This window comes from Balaenoptera ricei, chromosome 8, assembly GCF_028023285.1.
Source record: "Balaenoptera ricei isolate mBalRic1 chromosome 8, mBalRic1.hap2, whole genome shotgun sequence".
NCBI lineage: Eukaryota > Metazoa > Chordata > Mammalia > Artiodactyla > Balaenopteridae > Balaenoptera > Balaenoptera ricei.
The window spans coordinates 62,325,794-62,351,160 of record NC_082646.1 but is presented as its reverse complement, the minus strand read 5'-3'; the positions used below and the strand labels follow the sequence as shown (position 1 = coordinate 62,351,160).

Here is a 25,367-nt window from a genome sequence, read left to right as displayed (position 1 = left end):
AAAGACTTTGTACACCTTGCGAGCCCAGGATGCTAAGACTGCAGATGCCCACAATTCCAAATATCAAAGACCCCAGGACACAGGAAGCCAGGCTTGGCAGCTCACCTGCCACTCTGCCCTAAGGAACAGCCCCAAATTGCAAGGAATAATTGCCTACAAATTCTGTGAGCATGGAATGAATTTTGGGTCCTCTAGCTACAAAGGGCCGGACTCCTGACCATGGGAGTCTGGCCTCTCCCAGACGTTGGCTAAGTTCAGACTGAGGATCTGAGAGTGGGGCCTGGTACCCTGGGGTGAAGATAGGACCCTTGCTCTACCCAGAAAGTCTCCTGAATTCAGATGTTAGTACCAGGAGGGCCATGGAGGGCCAAGGAGGACACCTGATGGGGAAACAGGCCCAGAGGGGCAGCTCCTAATCAGAGTCATGGAGCCAGCTGGATCTGCTCAGGTATTCTGCCTTCTAGGCAGGAACCCAGGCCTCCACTCCTCGACTGGGGTTTTTGCCTCCTTAGCCTTTGTGAACTTCCTATGGACAGGGCCCTGCCTCCTGCCCTTGTTCACCCACTCCCAACCCCCAGAGACAAGCAAATAGACAGACAGACACACAGACACACACTCCATCCTAATGATGGAGTTAAAGGAAAGAGAAATTACTCCTACATGCAGGAAGTGGCCACTAGAGGGTGCAGTGGCACCAGGAAACTCCAGTCCAGGCTGTAAACCAGGCTCCCGGGGGACCCTAGTGCTGCTCCCAGCTGTGTGAACCCGGGAAAGGCACAATAAACTTTGTGTGCTTTCACCAATCAAACCTCAAAACACCACAGCTCTGGCTTGGCTTTGAAGGCCCCTTTACTTTAAGCCCCTCTCTGGGTGAAGAAAACCTCCCAGACCCTCCCCACAGCGGCTCCCCTAGCATATACTTGGCATGGATCCAGCCAGTGGCCCCCTCCCTTCTCTGAGTCTTAGTTTCTCTGCTTGAAAACAGGACACAAATGCCCCGGAGCACTTGAGCAGGGATCAAACGAGAGCATGTGAGCAAGCACCCAGCACAGTGCCCAACAGTAACGGGGACCAGGACACCTCTCTCTGCACAGTTCTTCCTTCTCCAAGAAGCCTTCCCAGATCAGGCTGACTTGTCCAAGTGCTGCAATAAAGCTCCATGACACCCCACATATCCAGCCATACCTGGGGATGCTCCTCCAAGCTGGGCACCCCAGCAAATGGCAGGAAGGGAGGGCATATGTAAAGGAGGTTAAATGGCGTGTCCACAGAATTAGGAGGAAACTCAAGAAAACAAGGAGTACAAGGAGCTAGGAGGGGAGAAAACAGTTCTGGGGAGGAGGGAGGGTGAGTAGGATGTGGCCTGAGAAGTGTCTCCAGGATAGGGTGACATTTGGCAGGAGCAGTGTGAAAGGGGAAGACGGGAGCACCAGCGCCAGGCCTAGGGCAGTTGCTGCATCCCCCAGAACGAGTTCTTCATTCTAGACTTCCCATTTCCTCCACATGCTACCTCCTGACTTGAGAAATGCACTCTGCTCTCCCAGTATCTCACCAGGCCCCAAACTGAACTCCAGACTTCCTCCCAAACTCCCTCCTGTGGCCAGGGCCCAGATCAGGGACTGCACCACCATCTACCCAAGATGGGAACCTGGATGCCATGAGCCTCCTCTCTCCCTCTCTGCTCATGCCCAGGCCGTCCCCAAGTCCCATCCATTCTAGGGCTGACCTCTCACTCCAATCTGCCTACTTCTCTCCAGTCTCACTAGCACAGCCTGAGCGGGGGCCTCCCACCTGGCCCTGCGCCCTCTCACTGGTCTCCCAGCCTCCTCCCCCATCAACCTTACCAGTAGCCGGGGTCATCCTTTCCGTACTCAGTTTTCATCCGATCGCTCTGCTTAAAAACTCCCTGGGATCCCCGCCTGGCCTTCACAGCATGTCCCACCAGTGCCATCCACGAGCCCACCCTCACTCACACAACAGTTCAGCCACACTGTCTGCTCAGAGCACCTGAGGACGGTGCTTCCCACCTCTGAGCTTTGCACATGCTGTTCCCTCCACCAAGGTGCCTTTCTTACCCTAGTGGCAAAGGCCACAGACTCCCCCTCAACCCTCTAGATCCTCTGCTCATGTTCCTCCATTCTGGACGGCATCCACTCACCTCACCAGCAGGCGGGGGGGCCCAGTGCGAGGGGGCACGGGAGGAACGCTGAGCTCTGTCAAATGCCGCTTGGCAGGCAGCGGGGGCAGCACAGGGTCTGGGGCAGACGTGGATGGGGTGGAGAAGCAGGTGGGTGGAAGGCAGCTCCTCCGTGGTGGGATGGGTGGGGCAGTGGGTAGCCCCTCGTCCTCTCCAGCCGTGGGCAGTGGCTCCGGTGGAGTGGTGGGCACAGGCAGTGAGCGGAAGACATGACGCTTCATGGGCACGGGCCGTGGGGTTAGGCGGGGTGCAGGGGCTGGGGGCGTGTGGGCTCGGAGCAGGCCAGCCAGGATGCGGCGGCGGTGGCCGGGGAGCAGCATGCCCATGTCCACCAGGCGGGCATCGCTGAGGCCTTGGCACTCTGTGGCCCACACCAGTCCGTGCTGCTCAAAGAGCCTGGTGTACTGCTCCAGGTGCAGTGCCCGCAGCCACTCGGCCACCGATAGGGCCCCATCCCCGGCCTCTGCCATGGTTCCTGTCAGCAGAAGCCAGCCAGCAGGACTCTGTCCAGACCTGGAAGAGATACATGGGCACAGGTCAGAGGCATGGTTGCCCAGGTATAGGTCCCCAGTCAACAATTTTCTGTGGCTTTCCCATGCCATGGGGTAAGCTCGGTGTTTAAGCCCTCTCCCCTGTGTCCCATGTGCCAGGCAAGGCCAGGTACTGCCTGGTCTCTGAACACGCAGGCTTCTCCCACTGCCTGAAACCTGACACCCCACCCCTGTGGCCTCCTAGCAACCAGCTCCTCTAGGAAGCCCTCCAGGACCTTCAGAGTTGGTACTACCCTAATCCCCATCCACAGCCTTGGCCACTGCTGTGGCTATGTCTGCACACACATTCCCTCCCGCCCACTGCAAGACCCAGGCAAGGACCCAATTCCTTCTGAGGTGCCAGTTTCCAGCTGAGGGCCAGGTCCAGGGGTTAGCAAGTATAGGTGGGATTGAGGGATACCACTGCTGGTGCCCCTGCAGGCCCAGTCTGTGGGTTGAGCCTTACCCCCACCTCCATGCCCCTGGAGGAAGCAGAATACTCCAGGAGATGAGGCAACCCAGCATCACACAGCCTCTGGGGTCCTGGTCCTATGAGTGAGCAAACCCTCCCACCCCCGAGGAGGGGCAGGGGGGAATGTATAGGAAAGGCCATTCATTCATTTGTTCTTTCAAAATAGCCTTGCACTAGGCAATGGGGACTAAGGTCCCCTACCAATACTCAAGAACTCCTGACCTGGCAAGAGTCAAAGAACAGATGATGCAAGGCAGTGATTAACAGATCAAAAGAAAAAAGTTATCTGTTCATCTCCACAGATACTAAAGAGGCATATGATAAAACCCAATATCTAGCAAACTTAAACAAAAATTGCAGTATCAGTAAAATAGAAATGGATCAACACTTCCTTAAAATAAAAACCAGCACTTTGCTTAATGGAAAAACAGTAGAAAAACTTCCATCATCATAAAAGTCTAGACAACAAAAAAATACCATTGGTATAAAAATTGGGAAAGAAGAGTTAATCTATTACTTAACAATAATATGAGTTTTGAGTTGGAAAACCTGAGAAGCTCAGTTGAGAAACTATTACAAACAATAAAAGAATTTAGTAAGATAGCTGGGTTCAAAATTAATATAATAGAATCGATATTTATAAGCAATAACCAGGTAGAAACCAGGATGAAAGACCTCATTTATAATAGCATCACAAAATAAAAACCACCAAGAATAAACTTAATAAGAAATGTGCAGGATCGGGCTTCCCTGGTGGTGCAGTGGTTAAGAATCCGCCTGCCAATGCAGGGGACGTGGGTTCGAGCCCTGGGAAGATCCCACATGCCGCAGAGCAACTAGGCCCGTGCACCACAACTACTGAGCCTGCGCTCTAGAGCCCGTGAGCCACAACTGCTGAGCCCATGTGCCACAACTACTGAAGCCCGTGCGTCTAGAGCCCGTGCTCCACAAGAAAAACAAGAGAAGCTCCGCGACGAGAAGCCTGCGCACCACAACAAAGAGTAGCCCCCACTCACGGCAACTAGAGAAAGCCCCCACTCACGGCAACTAGAGGAAGCCCCCACACAGCAACAAAGACCCAATGCAGCCAAAAATAAATAAAAAAATAAAATTAAAAGGATTTATAGTGAGAAAAATGTGGAATGTTATTAAGGGGCAAAAAGAAGAGCTGGACAGATAGAAAGACATAATATTCTCCTGGATAGAGAACATCATAAAGATATTAATTCTCAGTTAATTTATAAATATGCACTATCCTGCTAATAAGCACACACAAAGAATTGGGGGGGGGGGCGGTGGCTAGACAAGTTTATTTGAAAGTTCATGTGGAAAAACAAACAAGCAGGAAGAGCCAGGAAAATTCTGGAAGTGAGGGAGTGGGGCAAAGGAAGGGTAAAGAGTGAGAATCAGTCTCACCACATATTAAAACATAAAACCATGGCAATTAAAACAGTACAGGTTACCAGCACTTGAACAGACAGATCAATTAAACAGAACAGAAAGTTCAAAAATAGACCCAAATAAATCTAACTATTTAGTATACAACAAAAGTAACATCTCAAACTAGTGGGGAAGAGATGGATTATTAAATTGTCGGGACAGCTGTGGAGCAAGCTACAAAGCTGGACCTCTACACCTTACAACAGGATAAATTACAGACAAATCAAAGATTTCATTATAATAAATAAAACCATGAAAGAACTTAAAAAACCCTTGTCTCAGAGAGGCAAAAGCCTTCTGGAAATGATACAAATCCAGAAGGATAAAGAAAAGAGTGAAATATACAACTATATATATCAACTATATACAAATCAAACATTCCTGCATGATTAAAAAAAAAAAAAAAGGCATAAGCAAGGCCAAAAGATAAATGACAAACTAGGGGCTGTCACTCATACCCCAAACATAGATTAATTTTCCTAAAAAGTGAAAAGCACCTAGAAATAAGACACAGACCAGTAACCTAACAGAAAAATAGGCAAAGAATATGAACAGAGAAATTCACAGAAAGAAAAGTATAAATGGTTCTTAAACACAGGAAAAGGAACTTAACTTCCCCACACTAAGTGGTGACAGGGTGAGGCATTCCCCTCCCTGGCCGGGCCAGTGCCTCTGGGAAGGGCAATGCCACCATAGATTTGAAACCCCGATGCTTCTGTGCCCTTTGATCCAGCCACCCATGGGCACTTACCCTGCAGTCTTCCTGATGCATGTCCAAAGTGATGTGTATAGGTTATTGGTTACAGCATTGTGTATAACAACAAAAGGTTGGAAGTAACCAAAATACCCATAAATCGGGGAATGGTTAACTAAACTATAGTGTAGTCATTCGGGAGAATACTGAGCCATAGAAAATGAGGAAACGTTTTACGTATTAGTGTGAGATGACCTCCAAGATGTGTTGCTAAATGACTAAAGAAAAATGAGGAAACTGTAAAAAAAGGAGGAAACTCCTTACGTGTTGATGAGGGATGACCTCCAGTATGTATTAAGTGACCAAAGAAAGGTTCAAAACAGTATAGAGAACATTCTGCCTTTCACATGGGAAAAAAAAAAAGGGGGTGGGGGGAGAGGATAGATCAGTATGTGTCTACCACTAAATGCATAAGATATCTCTGAAAAGATACATAGGAGACAGGTGATGCTGGTTGCCTGTAAGGAGGAAAACTGAGGGTTGAGGGCGACAGGAGCAAGCAGAAGCAGAGCCAGACTTCACAGGGCCTGAAGTTTACCCAATTTGGATGCCCTCTTTCAGAAAAAGAATACAAGAGTATCTTACCATGTTCCAATATATACAAATATCAAATCATTATGTTGTACACCTGAAACTAATATAATGTTATTTGTGAATTACATCTCAAATTAAAAAAATTTTTTTTAATTAAAAAAAAAAAAAGAACATCTTACTTTTGTAAGAATTTACAAAAACACATGACCACATGCACACACTGCCCGGGCCCTCCCTGGGCCCCATCAGCTTCCCTGGAAACCCACCTTCAGGTGGAGGGAAACTTTTCACTCTACATCTTTTTTCTATCATCCAAATATTGAACTATGTGCATTTTTCTAAAAGGCTCCTGAGGGACTTCCCTGGTGGTCCAATGGTTAAGAATCCGCCTTTCAATGCAGGGGACGTGGGTTCGATCCCTGGTCAGGGAACTAAAATCCCACATGCCACGGGGCAACTCTAGAGCCCGCGTACCACAACTAGAGAGCCCACGTGCTGCAACTACTGAGCCCATGCGTAAAACTAGAGAGAAGCCCGCACGACGCAACAAAGAGCCTGTGTGCCGCAACTAAGACCCGCCACAGCCAAATAAATAGATATATTTTTTTTAAAAATAAAAAATAAAAGGCTCCTGAGGGTCCCAAAGGAAGACACGAATGAACAGAAATACATTTGATGTTCTTAAATAAGCTGGCTCTCAACATTATAATGACATCAGTTCTTCCAGGGTTAAGCTAAAGCTAACACAATCCCAACTAAAATTACCCACAGGCAGATTCTAAAGTTCATATTCAATGATATAAAGATTTATTGTTGGGTGGGAAAGCAAGGTGCAGAACACTGTTTTATTATGTAAAAATCTGGGTTAAAGAAAAAGAAAACATATACATATACACATATGCACACATTATACACAGAATACTCCGATGGGTATACAAGAAACTGCCTTTGGGGAGGAGACCCGCAGCTGGCAGGACAAGAGAGGGAGGGTTACCTTTCACTGTATCCTCTGTATCTTTTTAATTTTATACCATTTTCCAACAAATTACAATTTAAAAGATAACACGATCATCTGGGAGTAAGAAAGAGACCATAACTCACCAGGCATGGAAGGAAATCAAGTAAGCAGGTACACACCCCACCTGACCCACTGGTCCCTCCCTGCCTGGCCCCATCCCTTCAAAGCCCGCTCGGGAGGCTCTTCACAAGGTCTCTGGCCTCACCCTCTCTCTGCCTCTCAATCTCAGTTTTCAAAATGGAAAACGGGACCTTAGGTCTCACCTTCATGAAGCCTCCTCCACCTCAATGTTGGGACTTAGCCTGCCACACTCAGCCCAGCGCCCCTCATCCCTCCCTGACTCACCACCAGCTGGGCTGCCCAGAATGCCGGGGTCCCCCGGAGGCGGCAGCTACTCTGAACGGCTCCTCATCTTGGCCTGAGGTGGAAGCTGCAAGGACAGGGGTGAATGAGAAAGCCTATGAGGCAAGGCCACATTGGGCAGCTGGATGCCAGGAGGAAGAAGAGGAAGGAGGAAGGGGGAGGGGGCGAGGGACGGGGAAAAGGAAAGAGATGTAAGAAAGCGAGAGACAGAGAAGAGGGTAGAGAAAGAGAAGGAAGAGAGGGAAGGGTTCAGGGAGCCTAATGGAAACCAGGCTATGGTTAAAGGGAGGAAGCCTTCCAGCGGGGGTGAGGAGGGGGTGAGGAGGCAGACCGACGACAGGCCTGCCCAGAGGTGGAGGCCACACCAGTGGGAGAGGGGAGTCAGGACACCCCGTTCTCTGGCCCTCCCCCAGGACCAGTGGCTGTAGCAGGGATGTCGGGCCTGGCCAGGAGGCTGGACTGCCCCCAGGGAAGACATGGGGAGGGGGCAGACGCAGCTGCATGACTGAGGCAGGGCCCCCACAATGCAGAGCCTGTCAGGAGGAACCTGGGGAGACCCAGGGAGACAGGGCCCTCTCCACTAAGCCTGAGAGCGGGGGGTGGGGTGGGGGGGTGGGGGGGTGAGGCAAGAGCGTGAGACCCCAGGGGCCCTGCTCCTAAATGTGTATGGGGACCAAAAGAAGGTGTTTCCAGGCAGGAGAAAGAAGTGGCCATCCCTGAGGGCAGGCCACCAACAAGCTCAGATGGCCGGGGCTCTGTTCAGGGGGGTGGGTCGAAGGCCCAGGTCTTGGGCAGAGCCACGTTTCCTGCTACTAGGGCAGGGTCAACCACAAACTGCTGGTCTCTGCAGGATGACTTTAGGGGGTACGGGTGAACATGTAAAATTAACTAGTTAGGTATTTATCTTAAGCAGACTTCACAGTTATTTCTTAGGATGGGACTAAAATAGGTATGGTTTAAAAGTGAATATTTCAAAAATAAATCTTAAGTAATTAGTACTTCATAAAGAGTTGGCAAAAAATGGCAGTGCTACTCAAATGATGATTTTTTAAAAAGAATTTAATAAGACAATGTAAATAGTCTTTTACTATGTGCCAGGCACCTAAAGCACTTTTTATTAACTTGTTTAAGTCTCATAGCAACCCTATGAGGTACATACCTCACAATTTAAGATGAAGAAACTGAGGCACAGAGAGGTTAAGTAATTTGCCCAAAGTTACACAGCTGAGAAGGGGCAATTTGAATATAGTCTATACCTGCTTTGCCCAATACAGTAACTAGTAGTAGACACATACAACTACTGAAACTCCAAAAGTGGCCACATAATGAAGTGTGCTCTATACAATACACACTGGATTCTGAAGTCTTAGTATAAAGAAGTAAGAATGTAAAATATCTCAATAATTTTTTCTATTTATTACATAATGAAATTATATTATTTTGGATATTTGGATAAAATATACTATTAAAATTAATTTCACCTGTTTCTTTTTAATGTGACTACTAGAAAATTTCAAATTGCACTTGTGGCTCGCATTACATTTCTACTGGACGGTGCAGCTCCAGACTCTTAACCAGTTTGCTCACTGCCTCTCGACAGTGACAACAAGCTCTAACTGAGCAGCTGCTACAGGTCAGGCAGTATTCTCAAGATTCAACATGGAATGATGGATGATGGCCCAACCAGGCTACTGGAATGATGAGGGCTGGGAAACAGGAAACCACCTCTGTCCCTGAGAAGGGCCCAGCCCCTTCTTGGGCCTCTCTCAAGTTCCTAATCCTACACTAAAGGCTTCAGGCCAAGGTCAGACTCGGGACTCCGCACTGACACCCCTCTAGGACAACCTCATTCAAGGCATTAGAAGCACGAGCCAGACCTCAGACGTGTACCCACCCTCCAGGAATCTCAGGCTGGAGGGTGTCAGATACCACCCAGCCGGCGAAAACAGCCCACATGGCCCTCACCAGACGGGGGTCAGGGAAGGCTTCCTGGAGGAGGCAGCTGCTTGAAAAAAGAAGTTTGGAGCAGTGCCCTGCTAAGCCATGCTAGAGCCTGAGACAAAGAAAAGAAATCAGCGATACTGAATCTCTTTATTTAAATTTTTGATATTTTGGTTATCTTGGATTTTTTTTCATTAATTTTGATTTTTAAAAAAATATTGTTTAGGGCTTCCCTGGTGGTGCAGTGGTTAAGAATCTGCCTGCCAAGGCAGGGGACACGGGTTCGAGTCCTGGTCCGGGAAGATCCCACATGCCGCGGAGCAACTAAGCCTGTGCACCACAACTACTGAGCCTGGGCTCTAGAGCCCACAAGCCACAACTACTGAGCTCACACGTCGCAGCTACTGAAGCCTGCGCACCTAGAGCCCGTGGTCCACAACAAGAGAAGCCACCACAATGAGAACCCCGCGCACCGCAATGAAGAGCAGCCCCCGCTCGCCGCAACTATAAGAAAGCCTGTGCACAGTAACAAAGACCCAGCGCAGCCAAAAAAAAAAAAATTTTTTTTTTAAATATTTCTTAAAATTATTATTTACCTTGATTACTGAGCTTTTTGGTCACCCCCTCCCTCATATTTTGCACTCATTTATTTTGTCTCACTTGCTCCACCCTAATCCTGGTCGAGTTTGGAGGTTTAAGCCCTTCGGCTGCTAAGACACATCACTGAATCTCCACCCACAAGGAAGCAGGGACCAGCAGAGGAGAGTGTCATCCTGTTGAGACAGCAATGGCCACAAGTTGGGGGGTTCCCCTCCCCCCCAACCCCAAGGGCCCAGCTCAGGCTTCACCATCACACCAGCCCACCCTGTCCCTGCTTCTACCCTGTCTCCCTCCAGCCCCTCTCCACTGGGCCAACCACCGTCCCACGCCTGCTCAAAGCCCCTTCCATGGTTCCCAGTGTCCTCAAGTCCAGCTCCTCCGACCATCCTTTGACTGGCTCCAGCCCTGCCGTTTACAGATGAAGAAACAAACACCCACAGGGAGGAAGTGACTTGCCCAAGTTGTCAGGACATGCCCCAAGCCCCGGCCGGGCTCAGCTGGCCCACCACTCCCTCCATTTCACTTTTTGCACCAGGCACCAGCTTGACACGTGGAAGCCCCCAAAACTGTCTGTTGTCAATGAGTAAATGAACCACATCCTCCCACCTTCAGGTGCTGATTCCAGGCTGCCTCCTCCAGAAAGTCCTCCCTGACCGCCCCTTTGGGCTCCTAAGCCTCAGAGGCTGAGTCATGCAGCTCAGTGCTGCTCCTGCTCTGTTCCTGGTTGTCCCATTTGTGGGGGGTCCATCTCCACGCAACCCCCAACCTGGCCTGGGGTATCCTGAGAGCCTGTACCCCTTCTTGTCTCCCCTGCCCTCACAGTAGAGCCCAGGACCTGGCTGTGCTCACAAGGGCACTCAGTCCAGGGGTAAGTAAGGGTTGTCTGGAATCTCCCTAATCCTTGCCAACCAGTCCTTCTGCAGGTCTGGCCTGAGTCCCTCTTGCTGGAGCCAAAACTTTCATCCTTCTGTGCTTTAACTACCTTTCCAACACCCAAGGGCAGAGTTTAAATCTCATTGCCCCTTCTCTGTCCCAGCGCAGCATCTCTCTCGCACCATCCCTGCCCACTATTGACTAGGGACACCAGTACTGCCAGTCCAGCAGAAAGGCAGCCCTGAGCTTTAGCTAAGGACAAGCACACTCTCACTTCTTTGGTTTCCTAAATATCCACTGCATGCCCAGCCTCCGCCAGATTTCCACGTTCACCTGAATCATCCCCGGTACAGTCCCAAGGTCTGGGATTTTTATCCCATTTCATGGAGGCTGTGTGAAGTGGAAACTTGCCCAGGTCACTTGCTAGAGCCAACAGGGCCTTCAGAGGATGTGACTGTCTGTCTGGCAGAGGCAGTGAGGCTTCCGGAGGGCACTCCTGAGCTGGGCCTTGGAGCATAAGTAGGAGGCTGCACTTCTAGGCAAAGGGAACTGAGTGTGCAGGGCCCGGGGATGGAGAAAAGGAGCTGGCAGATCCAGAGATGGGGAGAGTTCAGTGGGGCAGGAACAGAAGATGTGAAAGGACAGTAGTGACACCCAGAGAGGTTTAGGGATCTGCCCTTGGTCGCCCATGTGGGTGTGAGCCTCCTCTGCATTCTTATTTGCATGAATGAGTCAGGCCTGGATCCGGTAGCCTTGATGGTCCTAACTAACTCCTTCCCCACTCAGCTCTGGAGTCCCCTCAGCGAGGACCCTTCCCCAACTGCATCTTCAAAGCCCCCTCTCTGCACAGAGCTGTGCTCTGGATTCAAGGGAAGGCCCAACGGTGGGGGGAGCGGAAGGGGAGGAAGGCAGGCCTGGAGCTTCAGACCTGCGGCCTGTGCTCGTCCACCCCCCGACCCCCTCCTCCCCCTCACAGCACTCCACCCCATCCTAGGCAAGCTGGGCAGGGACCCCAGCGCCCAGACCTCAGGAAAGCCCTCAGAGCTCTCCACACAGGAACTAAGAGCACTACATATCCAGCTAGGCCTGGGTCTACTATGCACACCCCACCCATACCACAAATGCATACCTCACACAGCCTCCAGGTTCACACACCGCCCACCCCGCCGAGCAGCACACGCACAGCCTCCAGTCCCCATACTCACTACCAACAACCGGACTGCGTACAACTGCCCAGAGCCCCACGCTGCCCACGCCCCTTGAGCCCAGTCCCCCCAGCCCAATCACCAGGTCATACCTGGGGGCAGGGCCACCCTCGTTTGCTGCCCTCCTGGCTGTTCTCAGGGCTCTGTTAACACAGGCAAGAGGACTTGGAGACACTTCCCTCAGATATGAGGAACTAGGTGGGGGCTGGGTGCCTGACCCAGAGGGCACAGAAGTGGCCCCCGCCCCTCCGCAGAAGCCAGCTCCCTCCAGCCCTGCCAGGCAAGGCAGCAGGTGCAGCCCTCAGGCAGGCAGCCGACTATAACCCACGGACCGAGAAGCCTATTTTCTGTCTCTCAGGGACTGGTGGCCACGGCATACGGGTGCCAAGGAGGCACACTGGGGTCTCCTGCCCTAACCCCGGCCCCGGACCTCCGCCCCGTCACTTGCCCAGGCACCAGATTTCTGCCCCATCCCATCTGTGATGTGGCCTGACAGGAGTGGTGAGGGCTGACAAGGAACAGCCCTCAGGGCAGAGGACTGACTGAGTCCAGGCCCCAGGGCTTGCCTCAGTCATCTGGTAGGGAACTGGGGGCCACTGGCTCCAGGCCAGAACCCCATCCCCCCAGGACGCCAGGCAAGAGCAGGTTCCAGTCCTGGCTCCATCACTTCTTGCCTGAAGCCCTGGGCAAGTCATGTCACATTCTGAGCCTCAGTTTCCCCCTCCACAGAACAGAGCTGTCACCCAGATGACCGTGACACATGACCATGTGTGTACTAGAGGCCACACTCATTCGGCATCTGCTCACTCCTCTGCTGCTAAGACAGACACTTCCTGTTCCGAGCCCCAAGGCCTTGGCCGGGCCCGTCCAGAGGGGCCCTTGGTGCTGGCCCTGTAGCCAGGCTCTAGTCTGGATGCCTTCAGCACCCTGGAATTCTCAGTTCCCCAGATACCAGTGACCCCCACACCCTGCCTCCAGCCACATCCCCCAGCAAGGCTCCAGGCTGGATACACCACGGCCTCCTGGACCTCTTCCTGGGGGGCCACAGGCACTGCACATGCCCCGCCCCACAGTGGACTCACCCACTTCCCTCTCCTGGGGAAAGCAGGGCTGCCTCCAACCTAGGTGGGACCATTCAGCAAATTAGAAAAAAATGCCTCTTGCTTCAGGAGCCCCATAGCAGGGCATGCAGCTCAGCAAAGAGGACAAGCTGTTTCAGTCTTCCTCTCCCGGCTCTCCCTGCCCCCAGCCAGGTACCCTTGGGCAGTGCGCAACACGCACATCTGCACCCAGTGGAGTAGGTGAGAGGTAGGATATTGTAACAACCTCCTTAGGGCAGCCCCCTCAGCATCGCCCTAATAAAATGTACAACTAGTTTTTATTAATGATCAATGGACATTTAAGACTAAAGGACAGTAGACAGCCCTGACCTAAATTTCAGGCCTACCCCTAATTCCCACCCCAAATCTTGAAAGACTAATCACTTTCTACAACCTCCATGTCTGTACTGTTTAAAGTTTTTACAGTTGCATATCACTTTCATAATTAGAATGAAAAATGATAAAAGCATTTTAAGTCTATCAGAAATGAGTTTGTCCCAGTTTCTTCCCCAAAACCATCCTTATAAAGTAGCTTTATGATTTTCAATATAACATGCACAGAATACCAAGAGAACTATCGTAAATGAAACTGATTTCCTGGGCCATCTGGACTGGAGGATGAGAAACTGAGCCCCAAAGCTCACCCCCTCCCTCACTGTCTTATCCTCCCGAAGGTCTAAGACACTGTTTATCAAATGACACCCCCTCCTCCCCACCAACCACAGATCCGGAGGCCAGACTGAAGCCCACAGACTTTCAAATGAGAAATGGACTGAGGGTCACTATGAACATGAGATGCCAGGGTCCCTGTGGTTTGTTCTCTAAACAGCATCTGACTCCACCCTAGCCCTGCCCCTCACCCACGTTCCCCCAAACCTCACCGGGGGCCCCCCTCATGCCCAAGCCCCTCTCCACCCTGGAGAGGATGAAGTGTGAATGTCTGAAGTACCTCAACTCACAATAAATGAAGCTGAAAGTTAAAAGGTTTGGTTTTCAGGCCCTGTCAAAAAGTCTGTGACGGATAAACAACAAGGTCCTACTGCATAGCACAAGGAACTATATTCAATATCCTGTGATAAACCATAATGGAGGGACTTCCCTGGTGGTGCAGTGGTTAAGAATCCGCCTGCCAAGGCAGGGGACACGGGTTCGAGCCCTGGTCTGGGAAGATCCCACATGCCGTGGAGCAACTAAGCCCGTGCGCCACAACTACTGAGCCTGCGCTCTAGAGCCCGCGAGCCACAACTACTGAGCCCGTGTGTCACAAGTACTGAAACCCGCGCGCCTAGAGCCCGTGCTCCACAAGAGAAGCCACTGCAATGAAGAGTAGCCCCCGCTCGCCGCAACTAGAGAAAGCCCGCGTGCAGCAATGAAGACCCAATGCAGCCATAAATAAATAAATAAATAAGCATTTCTAAAAAATAAATAAAATGGTTACAATGGTCAATTTTATAGAAAAAAAACCCATAATGGAAAAGAATATGAAAAAGAATATATATGCATAACTGAATCACTTTGCTGTACAGCAGAAATTAACACAACATTGTAAATCAACTATAATTCAATTAAAAAAAAAAAAAAGTCCAAGACACACTGACCTCCTTGGCCCTACCAGTATCCCCACCTCCAAACGGATCACTCTGGACCACGCCCTCCCCTTCCTCTAACTGCCTCCTCATCACCTCGCTTTTGACTCATCCCTCCTCGCCATCCCCACTGCCCCTCCCCAGCCTGCCTGACCCCTGGGTCCTCCTCCCTGCCCTTCTGTCCCCCACACCTTCAACCAGAGCACCCTCTACCTGCTCCTCTAGCCATCCCCCCCAACAAGACAGAGCTCCTCCAAACCTGAACCCCCCAGCCTGGACCCACATCCACCAGCCCTATGCCCCCAACCCTTCACTCTTCAGGTCCCAGCTCAGGCCCTTCTCACCTGGAAGGGGGGGCCCAGCCAGCCGCACAGCACCTGTGGAGACCTGGGGCTCTCTCACCAGGAGAGCACGGTCTCTGGCCTGGCCCCCGGCCCCTCAGTCACAGACACGCCCTCCTGGGCTGGGGACTCCCCAGGCAGGGCAGGGAGCACCTCTCCCACCAAAGGTGCTGGGTGAGGGGGAGGCCTGAGGTACCACAGGGTGACTCCAGGATGATCCTCCTCTGTGATGACTGCCCCCCACGCGGGAGCTGGCATCGGGGGAGCTCTTAACACTGAAAATGAGGCAGAAACAGGAGGAAACAGGGCTAACCACAGGGAGGATGTGAGTGCACAGGGCACACGACGGACTCCCTGGCAGCAGGAGTGGACAGAGCCAGAGTCATGTCAGTCAGAGCCTCACCACACACCAGAGGGGTTGAGGACAGCCCTGGCCTGATGGGGGAGGGCAAGGGAAGGCTGCTTGACTCCATCCTCTCTGAGGCAACTGGGCACCTGATGTGCCTGCCCACCCAGAAGGAGAGACTGGGGTTCCTCTGCACCCAGAACTAGCAGCCCAGGAGAACAGGGACCTGACACTGCCCTCTCCCTAGGCAGCCCCTGCAATGGAAAGCCAGTGATCAGCAGGCCCCTTGCTGCTGGCACCTGAAAAGAGGAAGCTCCTGTGTTGGTGCGTGGAGGTGACCAGATGGGTGGGGCAGGGGCTGGAAAGGAAAGAGGGAGAGAGGGAGACGGGGGACCAGCCCCATAGGCTCTGGCCTCCAGTTTGATGTGGGACCTCAGCCTCCCCAACTCTATAACCAGACAACAGAAAGGAAAGACTCTCCTCTCTCGCTCACAGGGAACATTCTAACCCACTTATCTGACCCTGTCATCCCTGCTTAAAAAGACAAAAGGCCATGGTTATGGAGTGCTTCCCATCTACCAGGCGCTGTGCCAAACCTGCTACATGGATTGTTTCATATAATCCTCATGACAATCTGGAAAGTGGATGGTTTTAGCCCAACTTTACAGATGAGGAAGAAACTGAGTCTCAGAGAGGTTCAGTAACTTGCCCAAGATCACACAGGAGCCCCTCCTTCCACTCCGTCTCCTCAGAGGGGAGAGTGTGGAGACCAGGAGCAGGGAAGTCAGGCAGGAGAGGGGAGGGAGGATGAGTGTGGGCTGAGAAGGGCCTTGAAGGCCACACTAAGACACTTAGCCTTACTGTCCAGACAAGAGGAAGCCATGAAGGGCAGCAGGGTACATGGGGCGGCAGGGAGGCAGGCAGACAGGGGTCCTACTGCTGTGAGACTTGAGAATTCACATAACTTCTCTGAGTCTCAGTTTCATCATCTGTAAAATGGGCTTGTGGGGAATAAATGTATGCCTTCAAAACAGATCCCAGGGACTTCCCTGGTGGCGCAGTGGGTAAGAATCCACCTGCCAATGCAGAAGACAGGGGTTTGATCCCTGGTCCGGGAAGATCCCACATGCCACGGAGCAACTAAGCCCGTGCGCCACAACTACTGAGCCTGCGCTCTAGAGCCTGCGAGCCACAACTACTGAGCCTGAGTGCCACAATTACTGAAGCCTGCGCACCTACAGCCCATGCTCTGCAACAAAAGAAGCCACTGCAATGAGAAGCCGGTGCACCACGACGAAGAGTAGCCCCCGCTCGCCGCAACTAGAGAAAGCCCACGCGCAGCAACAAAGACCCAACGCAGCCAAAAATAAATAAATAAATAAGTAAATTTTTAAAAAAAACAGATCCCAACCTACCAGTTCTCACCCTCCAGTGACTTCCAACCTCCCTCAGAGTAAAGCCAAAGCCAGGACAAGGCCCGCCAGGCCTGCATGGTCTGTCCCTGCCTTGCTGTTATTCCAACCCACTCTGAGTGCTCCTGCCTCAGGGCTGGGCCCTGGAGCTCCCTCTGCCTGAAATGCTCTTCCAGACACCTGCATGACTCACTCCCATACTTTTTCCAGCGCCTTCTCAAATGCATGGCACGGCCTTCCTTCCTGACCACTCTGCCTAAAGAAGTGTCCCCCATCCGTCCCTCTCTCCTGACCCCATGTCATTTTTCGACACCCCCCTTATTTCTAGCGGACACTGTATTATATGTTTATTTGTTCATTGTCAGTCTCCTCAACCAGAGGACGGGGCACTGTCTCATTCATGGCTCTATCCCCAGTGGCTAGAAGTGTCTGGCCACTGGGGGCATGGATGAAAGGACGTCTACAGAGGCATGGCTCGCCCTGGTCAGGAGCTTGAGACAGGGCCCGTGACACGGGTAGGGTGAGGGACGATTGGGTGAGGCAAGTGCCAAGGTTCAAGGTTCATGTCCAGAGGTCTAGGAGCGAAAGCTTCAACTCTGAGACTCCTTGGCACCCTCCGTGGCTGGGCCTGCCCCTTCTCTCCACCTCTGTGGCTACCCCTGCCACTTCCTGCTGTGCTGGCCTGATAAACACTGCTGGAGGGGGCCCCTCACCCACACAGGGGAAGTCCTGTTCCCCGGAGCAGGTGAGAACCACCCCAGACTTCCAGAAATCTCTGAGACCAATCTCCCCCTCCCTGGCCTGCCTAACCCTTCCACGGCTCCCCATTACCCAGCAGGGCTCAAAGGGCCTCCATCCTCTGGGTCCCGCCACTTACTCCCCCTTTCCAGGTTCATTCCCTCCACTCTCACCGCTGGACACTTGACCTCCAGGACTTTGCTTATCATGTTCCCTCCGCCTGGAACATCTTTCTCTACCTTGTCCTTCACGTTCAAGTGTCACCTGCTCTAGGCAGCAGTTTCTGACTCCCACGGTCACAGCCTGGGTCACACCGGTATGTCACTTCTCTGTCGCTGTGTCACATATACACACACATTCTTTCTCGCCCCAGCCTTGGCTGGATGCTCCCTGAAGGCAGGACCGGGGTCTGATTTCCCTGCATCCCCAGCTACCAGCCCAGGGTTGGCAGACAGTGAATATCTACTGCTTGAATGAAATCTCCCAATTTTACACATGGAAAGCAAGGAGCCCAAGCAAGTGATGACTTGTCCAAGGTCACACTGCAGTCAGTGGCCAAAGCGTGGCTAGAACCTGGCCTCTAGCCCCCCAGGACCAGGTGCCTCCCATTCTGCTCATGCCCACCAGTTACAGCTCCAGCCTCCTGCCTGCCAGACCCCAGCCCCGCCTTCTCCTAGCTCTCCACATGCCCAAGCACCTGCTCCTTAGGCATTTGGGGACCTCCTAATCCAATCCTCCCGCTTCCAGAAGGGGAAAGTGGGCCCCAGAAAGGGACAAGAACCCAACCAGGGCCACACGAGTCAGGACAGGACCCAGGCACCCCAGCCTGAGCACCCCATCCCCTTCCTCTAGCCTATTCCTTGGAAGAACTATGAGGGGGAGGTCCCCTCAGGTGACCTCAGAGACACTGGAGTAACCCCCCCATCTCCAAGTGGCTAGGCCAGCCCTGCATTGAGAAATGTGGGTTTTCAGGTCACAGGCAGTAAAGGCAGAGGAGTGTTTTGGTTCACGTCCTGGAACAGAACCACTAGAACCATTAGATACTCCCTGGATCTCTGGCCTCCCTAGACTTAGCTATCCATCTTTAGAGCTTAGGAGACAGCAAGAGGAACAGCCCCAGTCTGAGGGAAAAGGTAGGACTTTAGCTGAGGCTCTGGCACCCCTTTACCAAGCAAGAGAGACTCCACCCCAAAGCTGTCCTGCTGTCATCTGGCAAAGCTCAGGGAGGCCCTTTCTCCCCATCAGGCTAGGGCCTCTGGAAACACACATTTTAGCTGCAGAACCACACCGCGGCCCGCTTGGGTGAAGGTCCCCACTCAAGTGGGTAAAAGCCTCACCCAGCTCACACATCAAGGGGTGCAGAGCCAGGTACCTCCTACCCCAACCCACTGGGACATGGAATGCTGATCGCACCCAAACAAAGGCAAAAGCACAGGTCCTCCAAGGAGGTGTCTGGGCCTGAGAGCACGCACATGCGCACACAGGAACACGCACAGTGCCCCCCCAGAGGGACGTGCAGCAGAAAGGAGCTCACCCAGCCAGGAAGTCTTCCAAGAGGAGGGCACTTCCCTCGTGGGGAGGGAACAGCCCTCTTCCCCATGAGGCAGCTCCCACTCCCATGCCCAGGGCCCATTGAGGGCAACTGCTGTGCCCACAGGCCCACATGGGCACCGGAAGGACCTGGGGAGGCACTGTGAATTACTAGAAGGCCCTCAGCCAAGGTCCAGTCTCCCTGCCCCCTGAGAAGGGTCAGGCCCTCCCCTGGGGCTCCTGGGCCCAGGTCTCTGTCCACTACCCCTCAGAGTCCTTGAGCCTGGCTTTGACACTCCAAAGCTGGACCTGGGCCTGCTGAGCCACATTCCATGCCGGCCCTGAGAGGAACTGGTTCACCCAGCAGTACGGCCCAGGCTTTGCTCTGTGACCCAGTCAGCCACCAGCCCTCCCTGGGCCTCCTCTCAATCCCATCCTGGCATCCAGGACAGCCCCACCCCCAACGAATGAAGAGGAGGCCTGGCCCCTGTCTGTCTCCTCCCCACCTCCATTAAGTTGGCTATCTCTTCTGCTACTACCTAGTCCATTCCAGAACCTGGTTCTCAGATTTCTTGAAAGGTGTGTGTCAACTGGGTGTCTGCTGGGAGTGGTGGGTAGGTGCAAAGGGCATGAAGAGCCTCCCCCCGCACCACCACCAAGCAGCCCCAAGAAACTCTCCAGGCCTTGTCTGTCTGGCACCAGCTGGCCAAGGTGTGGCACAGGGCTCAGCCTCAACTCAGGATCCACGCAGCCCAATTGGAAGCTTTGCAGGTTCTTGGCACCCAGAATTTTGGAAATTTGGAAGCTGGGGATCTTTGGCACATAAAACCCTAGAATCCTTGATCCCCAATGCCCACAGTCTCAAGACTCAGAATCCTAAAATCCCAGCTGCCCAATGTGGGGAGAGGGAGTGTGGGAGTGGAGAGGGATGGAAAAGCCCTTCCCCTGCCCCCCCTTACCTGAGCTGTTTGGTTTCTGTCCTGACCTGTCCACACCTGGGGGCTGGGGATGTCCCAGGTGCTGCTGCTTCCTGCTCCCTCCCTGAAGCTCCAGGGAAGCTGAGTCCATGACCAACCCAAGGCCTCTCACTGAACCAGAGGCTGGGGACAGACCATGAGCTCCTGACTCCAGGCCTGATTACAGGCAGAGCCCTGGCCCCAGCATTATGGCGGGAAGGAGGGGAGGGAAGGAGAGAAGGGGATGCCCAGGGGCCGCACAGCGTCCTCTGGGGCGGGAAGGAAGGTGGCAGAGGAGACCCAGGCACCTGTGGGGCAGGGGAGCAATATGCAGCGGTAGCTTAGCCCTGCTACTGTTCCCCCTGTCCTAAGGCCTGACCCACCCCAGCACCGGCCTGGCCAGAAGGAGGGAGGGCGGGGCCAGGGTCCCCCAAAGGCCCTGGGAAGCTGAGATTCCAGGTGTGACCTCCAATTCCCTGCCCTGGGAATGGGGACAGAGGAGTGGCTGTGAGAGGTCCCAATCCTCCTCTCCCTCCCCCTTGCCCTCACGATCTTTTGCTCTCACAACAATGAAAACAATGAGGAGGAGGAAGATTTTGCCACGTTTCTCCCTCCCGGGGGGTGGGGGTGGGGGTGCTCTCTGACCCCTGAATCCTCCTCTGGACCCCACTGGCCATGAGCATCACACTCTTGACCACAGCTGGTCTCTGCTTCTTGGCCTCTTAGCTCTGCAACCATGTTCCCCAGGTTTGTTCGTTCAGTCACCGACACCCAGCTGTACCAAACCCCAGGCACCTTGAGAGGAATCAGGTTCCTGGTTTGGCCAGAGAGAAAGACTTGGACACTGTGACAAAGCAGGTGGGCAGTATCTGAAGGAAGCTCAGGGCTTCAGAGGCCCAGGAGGCCCTGACCAGGCAGGGAGGTAGAGTGCAGGCCTCAGAGCCCCCTGCCTGGGTGCCAGTCCCAGCTCTCCCTTTCCTCAGCTGAAAGACTCTAGGCAAGTCACTTAACTTCTACTGACCTCAGTCTCCTCAGCAGTAAAAAGGAGAACCACTGTACTCAACAAAGTCCAAACTGGACAGGACAGGACAAGAGCAGTGAGCAGGAGCTGCTCATCCTAGGGCTGGGCCCCTGGGGGCTAAGACTTGACAGCAGCCAGTCCAGCCTGCGAGCAGGCATCCCATCCCCACTGCGCGTCACCAGTAATCTCACCTGCTCAGGCAGCCCTCCTGTCCCTGCCTGCCACCCCGACTGGGAGTTCCCAGAGGACAGGGTTTGGATCTTGTCTGCCTGCAGTGTCTCCCAGTGCTCAGGGTTCTCACTGTGAAGCTAGAGAAATTCAGACTCCCAGCTCTTCTATATAATAAATGATCTCAGGAAAATTACTTAACTTCTCGAGGCCTCAGTTTCTTCATCTGTAAAAAGGGAACAGTGCCTACCCCGTAGGACTATTGTTGAGGATTAAATGAAATCAGTACATAAAATGTTTAGCACAAGTGTCTGGCATGTAGTAAGCTTCCAAAAAACAGTAGCTACTGCTACTATTATTACTACTATTAAATAATAATTTTGTTATTGAATTGGTCACTTAACTCCACATCCCCTCCCAGCGACTCTGATTGTCTCAATGGTCTGGGACAGACGTCCTGTTTATGGGACAGAATCTTTTTTCCCTTCTGAACTATGTTCCAAACGATGAGACAGAGAGAAATTCCACAGGAAGGTCATGTAGAAGACCAGCGATGCACTGCCCTCCCTCCCCGCCACCCCAGGCCATCCCTGAACCTGAGGTCACCTGCCTTTTGGGGCTGAGACTGTCTTCTCCAGAACCCTGATTGGAATCTACAGGTCTGGGGGCCTGACAGTGGTGGGGGGGTGGAGGGGGGCTAGGTGGACAAGATGTCCTCTCTGATCAGGGCTGGGGATACTGGTGTTGAGTCCCTGAGCTCCACTGGGACTGTACTTGTAGGGGATCTCTGAGGGCCTCCCCACACCCTCCTGCTGTTCAGACCCTTCCTGAAACATGAAGTGCCCCTCCATGCAGGGCTATGGAGGGGGAAGAGTCCAGCCTGACAGAGACCAGAGGAGGGGGTGACAGGGGCCGCCCAAGGGACTGGACTCTGCTCCTAAGGGAGGGCCGGGTCTGCATGGCTGGGGTCACACTCTGCTCGAGGCTGCCTTGGCCACCACCCAGGGGAAAGCCCCTCACTGAGTGGGACCCTGGACTGAGCTCAAGGAGTGACGTCAGGCTGGGGGAGGGGAAATCAGGCCAAAGGAAGCAAACAAATGCCTGGGTCCTGATTCTGCCTCTACCACTTATTTGCCGTGATGTTGGGCAAGTTACTTAACCTCTCTGTGCCTCAGTTTCCTTATCTGTAGAATGGTGCCTAACTTCTAGGTTTGTTGGGAGGACGAAACTGGTTAACATACGTAGCAGTGCCCACAAAGGTGCTGTGTGCATGTTTGCTGGCGTCATTCTCGCTGATAGTATTACTCAGCTCTCTCCGAGGCTGTTTCTTCCCCTGTCTTACTGGAGGATGACCCTTGTCTCACGGAATGATGTAAAGCTAAATAAAGTAACAAATGTGCAGTGTCAGGCACACCGTAGGTATTCAGATCAAGTAGAGGTCCCTCCCTTTCCCTTTCTTCTCCCCAAGAGGGCCCAGACTAGGAGTCGGGTCAGTCCTGACCCCCACTAGGGCTTGCTGTGTGATCCTGGTCCAATCTCTGGTCCCTGGCCTCAGTCTCCTCATCTATGAAAAAAGCTTCTGGGCCAAGTGATCTCTGTCCATGGCCATATCTGCTTCAGCCTCCCTCCCACCTCCATTCCCTCCTTTCCTTCTCCATTTCCAATTCATGTCCTACTGCACCCCCTCCTGCTGCAACAGAACCCTTGGGACCCTAAAGTGGGGTGGAGGGGACAGCTGGTGGGCAAGGGGTACCAGCCTTCAAGCAGTCCAGGGCCCCTCTCAGGCCCCCAAGGGTTAAGATCCAGAGTGAAGGGCGGGGGGCCAGGGTCAGTGCTGGACAGACGGGCCTGCAGCCCAGGCCCTGCAGCCCAGGTCCTGCCTCCCCTCCCCCCATCCTGGGAACAGAGGCCACTTGTTTGGGCATCAGCTGGCTGGCTTTGAGCTTGGCCAAAGGGAGAGTGGGGTGGGGAGGGGAGAGGGCCCCCGGAGAGTGGAGGGGACTCCCCTCTGTCCTAGGGCTTTGTACTAGTCTAGTCCACAACTAGCCCTTAGGACTCTCAGAGGCCCCTTACCCCTCTGAAGTGACCCCTTCTCCCCAGGTTCTCCCTTTTCTTCATTCAAACACTCACTGCTGGGGGAAGGAATTAGACTCAGACAGGCCCAATTCTTGCTCCAGCAGAGTCTCTCTTTGGAGCATGGCGCCAGGGCTTATCACCCAACCCAGCAGATGGGGAAATGGAGAGGTTTGGGAACTTGCAGAGTCACGTAGTGTTTGGTGGCTGCACAGGGACTGTCCCAGGTCCCAGTCACCCCCACGGCTCTGCAGTCCCCTTCCCCACAGAGCTCCAAGGAGACCTTTCCTAAGTTGTGCCCTACACAGCACTGAAAGGCTAGGCAGGAGAAGGCCCACCTCTTAAGTCCCAAAGGACCTGGGAGGTTTGGAAGAGAAGAAAACTTCTGTAAGGTAGAGGGGAGGACAAGCAACCTGCACAAAGGGCTGAGGCATGATGTGTGGAAAGGCATGGCTGGAGTCCAAGAGACGATGGGGGTGAGGCTGGGGCTGACTGGGGAGGCCTGAATGCCCCAACGAAGCCTGGGTGCAATCTGCCCACTTCCACCTCACAGTTGTCAGGACTCTGCCTGGGACAACCCCCTCTTGCCCTATTCCAGTGAGCAAGCAGCAAATGGGAAGACAGGATTCCCCAAGCCAGGGTCTGGACAACCCTCAACCAGCCACGGGACCGGGGGATTGGTTCTCTCTACCCTCAACCCCTGCTACCCATTCCAGCCACTTACATCTCCTTGCCATTCCTCAAACACACCATGCAAGTTCCTGCCTCTGCACAAGCTTTGCCCTCCTCTGAGGGTCCTTATCCTTGTGAATTACCACTTAACTGCCAAGGCCCATTCCAACCATCTCCTCCTTCCTGAGCCTCCAAGAGTCCCAGTGCCTGATTCCATCCCAGTACCTGTCTGCACCTGTCTTCTGACTCCGCAGGGCTCCTTCTACCCTGTAATGAGCTTGCTGGGAGGTCTCTCCTAGCCTGGACACTCTGCTCTCCGAGGACAGGTATCCTGGGTGCCTCTGTCTGGACGCTGCTCGGCAAACAGTCAAATCCTTCTCTGAGTACCTCCATATATCTGTCCAACCCTGCAGCCCTGGGGATTGGGGAAGGCTCCCCAGGACAGGAGCTTTGGGGGAGTGAGGGTGCATATGCCAGATACCGACCAGAGTTCCCCAGCACTAAAAACCACCCCTCCAGATCTGGGACCAAAGGCCCACCCCATGCCCTCAGGCGGCACTCGGAGTCTGCTCTCTCCAGTCCCAATAACCCACTCCCGGCTTGACCCCATTCAGTGAACACACACCTCCTTCTTTTTCCAGCAACTGGGCCAGGTAGGGGCTCTTGGGAAGCCATGCCCCCATTTACTGGTGGGGAATTGAGGCGCAGAGCCCGGAAGTAGTCTGCCCAAGATCAGTGGAGCCCCAGGTCCAGCGCATAAGGTCATAAGAACTTGCAGACCGGTAAGGGTCTCCGCAGTCAACGAAGTGGGAGCCTTCATTTCACAGATGAGAAAATCAAGGTGCCCGAGGGCGGGTTGGCCCCGGAACCTCGGAGACTTCACGCCAAAGGGCTAAAGGGTGGAAGCCCCCTGTCCCGCCGGTTCGCCCTCCTCCCTACCGTCTCTAGCCCGACCGCGCATCCTCCGGAGGCGACCCCATCACCACCACCAGTCAGAACAGACGACGTGACCCAGAGAAACGCCCGCGGAAGTAGTCGCCGGGCGCAGAGTCGCCGCGCGGCCTCGGCGTTCCCTTCTGCGGAATGGGGAAACTCCGGGCCACACCTGGCCAAGGGGCAGCGGACGGGGAGGCCCCGGCAGCCGCACTGACCTGTGAGCGAAGACTCCACGCGGGGACGCGGGGACGCGGGGACCCGGGGTCCCGGGGCCACCACTGACGCCGGTGTAGCCAACTCGCGGCCGCAGGCCAGGCGCGCCCACCCTGCCGGGCGCTTCCGCCCGCCCCACGTGACGCCCCGGGGAGGGGAGGACGGAGAAGGGGGCAGGGACACGCCCCCTTCCCAGGGACACGCCCCCTTCCCGGCCACGCCTAGTCACGGTCTTCGAGTCCTCTCGCCTGGCCCGCCTTGCGAACAGGTTGATCTTTAAGTCTCTCCTGTCCCTCTCGCTGCTCACAGGTCCGTCTCCGTCTCCTGAGGCTCCGTTCTACCTCCACC

The 25,367-nt window shown here is 53.7% G+C and overlaps 1 protein-coding gene across 5 annotated transcripts in view; it reads right to left on the bottom strand.

Moving 5' to 3' along the window:
• ARAP1 (ArfGAP with RhoGAP domain, ankyrin repeat and PH domain 1) overlaps nt 1–25,122 on the bottom strand; it is a 62,976-nt gene extending 37,854 nt beyond the window's left edge. For 2 of the 5 annotated variants that reach the window (XM_059930866.1, XM_059930865.1), the window contains exons 1-3: nt 22,367–22,427; nt 7,291–7,375; nt 2,159–2,710 (exon numbers count right to left, since the gene is read on the bottom strand). In XM_059930866.1, coding sequence (XP_059786849.1) covers nt 2,159–2,710; nt 7,291–7,375; nt 22,367–22,412 — 683 coding nt within the window. In that variant the 5' untranslated portion in view covers nt 22,413–22,427. Of the gene's footprint in view, nt 1–2,158; nt 2,711–7,290; nt 7,376–22,366; nt 22,429–25,021 lie in introns of those variants that run through there. The other 3 variants (XM_059930863.1, XM_059930867.1, XM_059930868.1) reach the window with 3 other exon arrangements.
• Nucleotides 25,123–25,367: the final 245 nt, after the last annotated feature.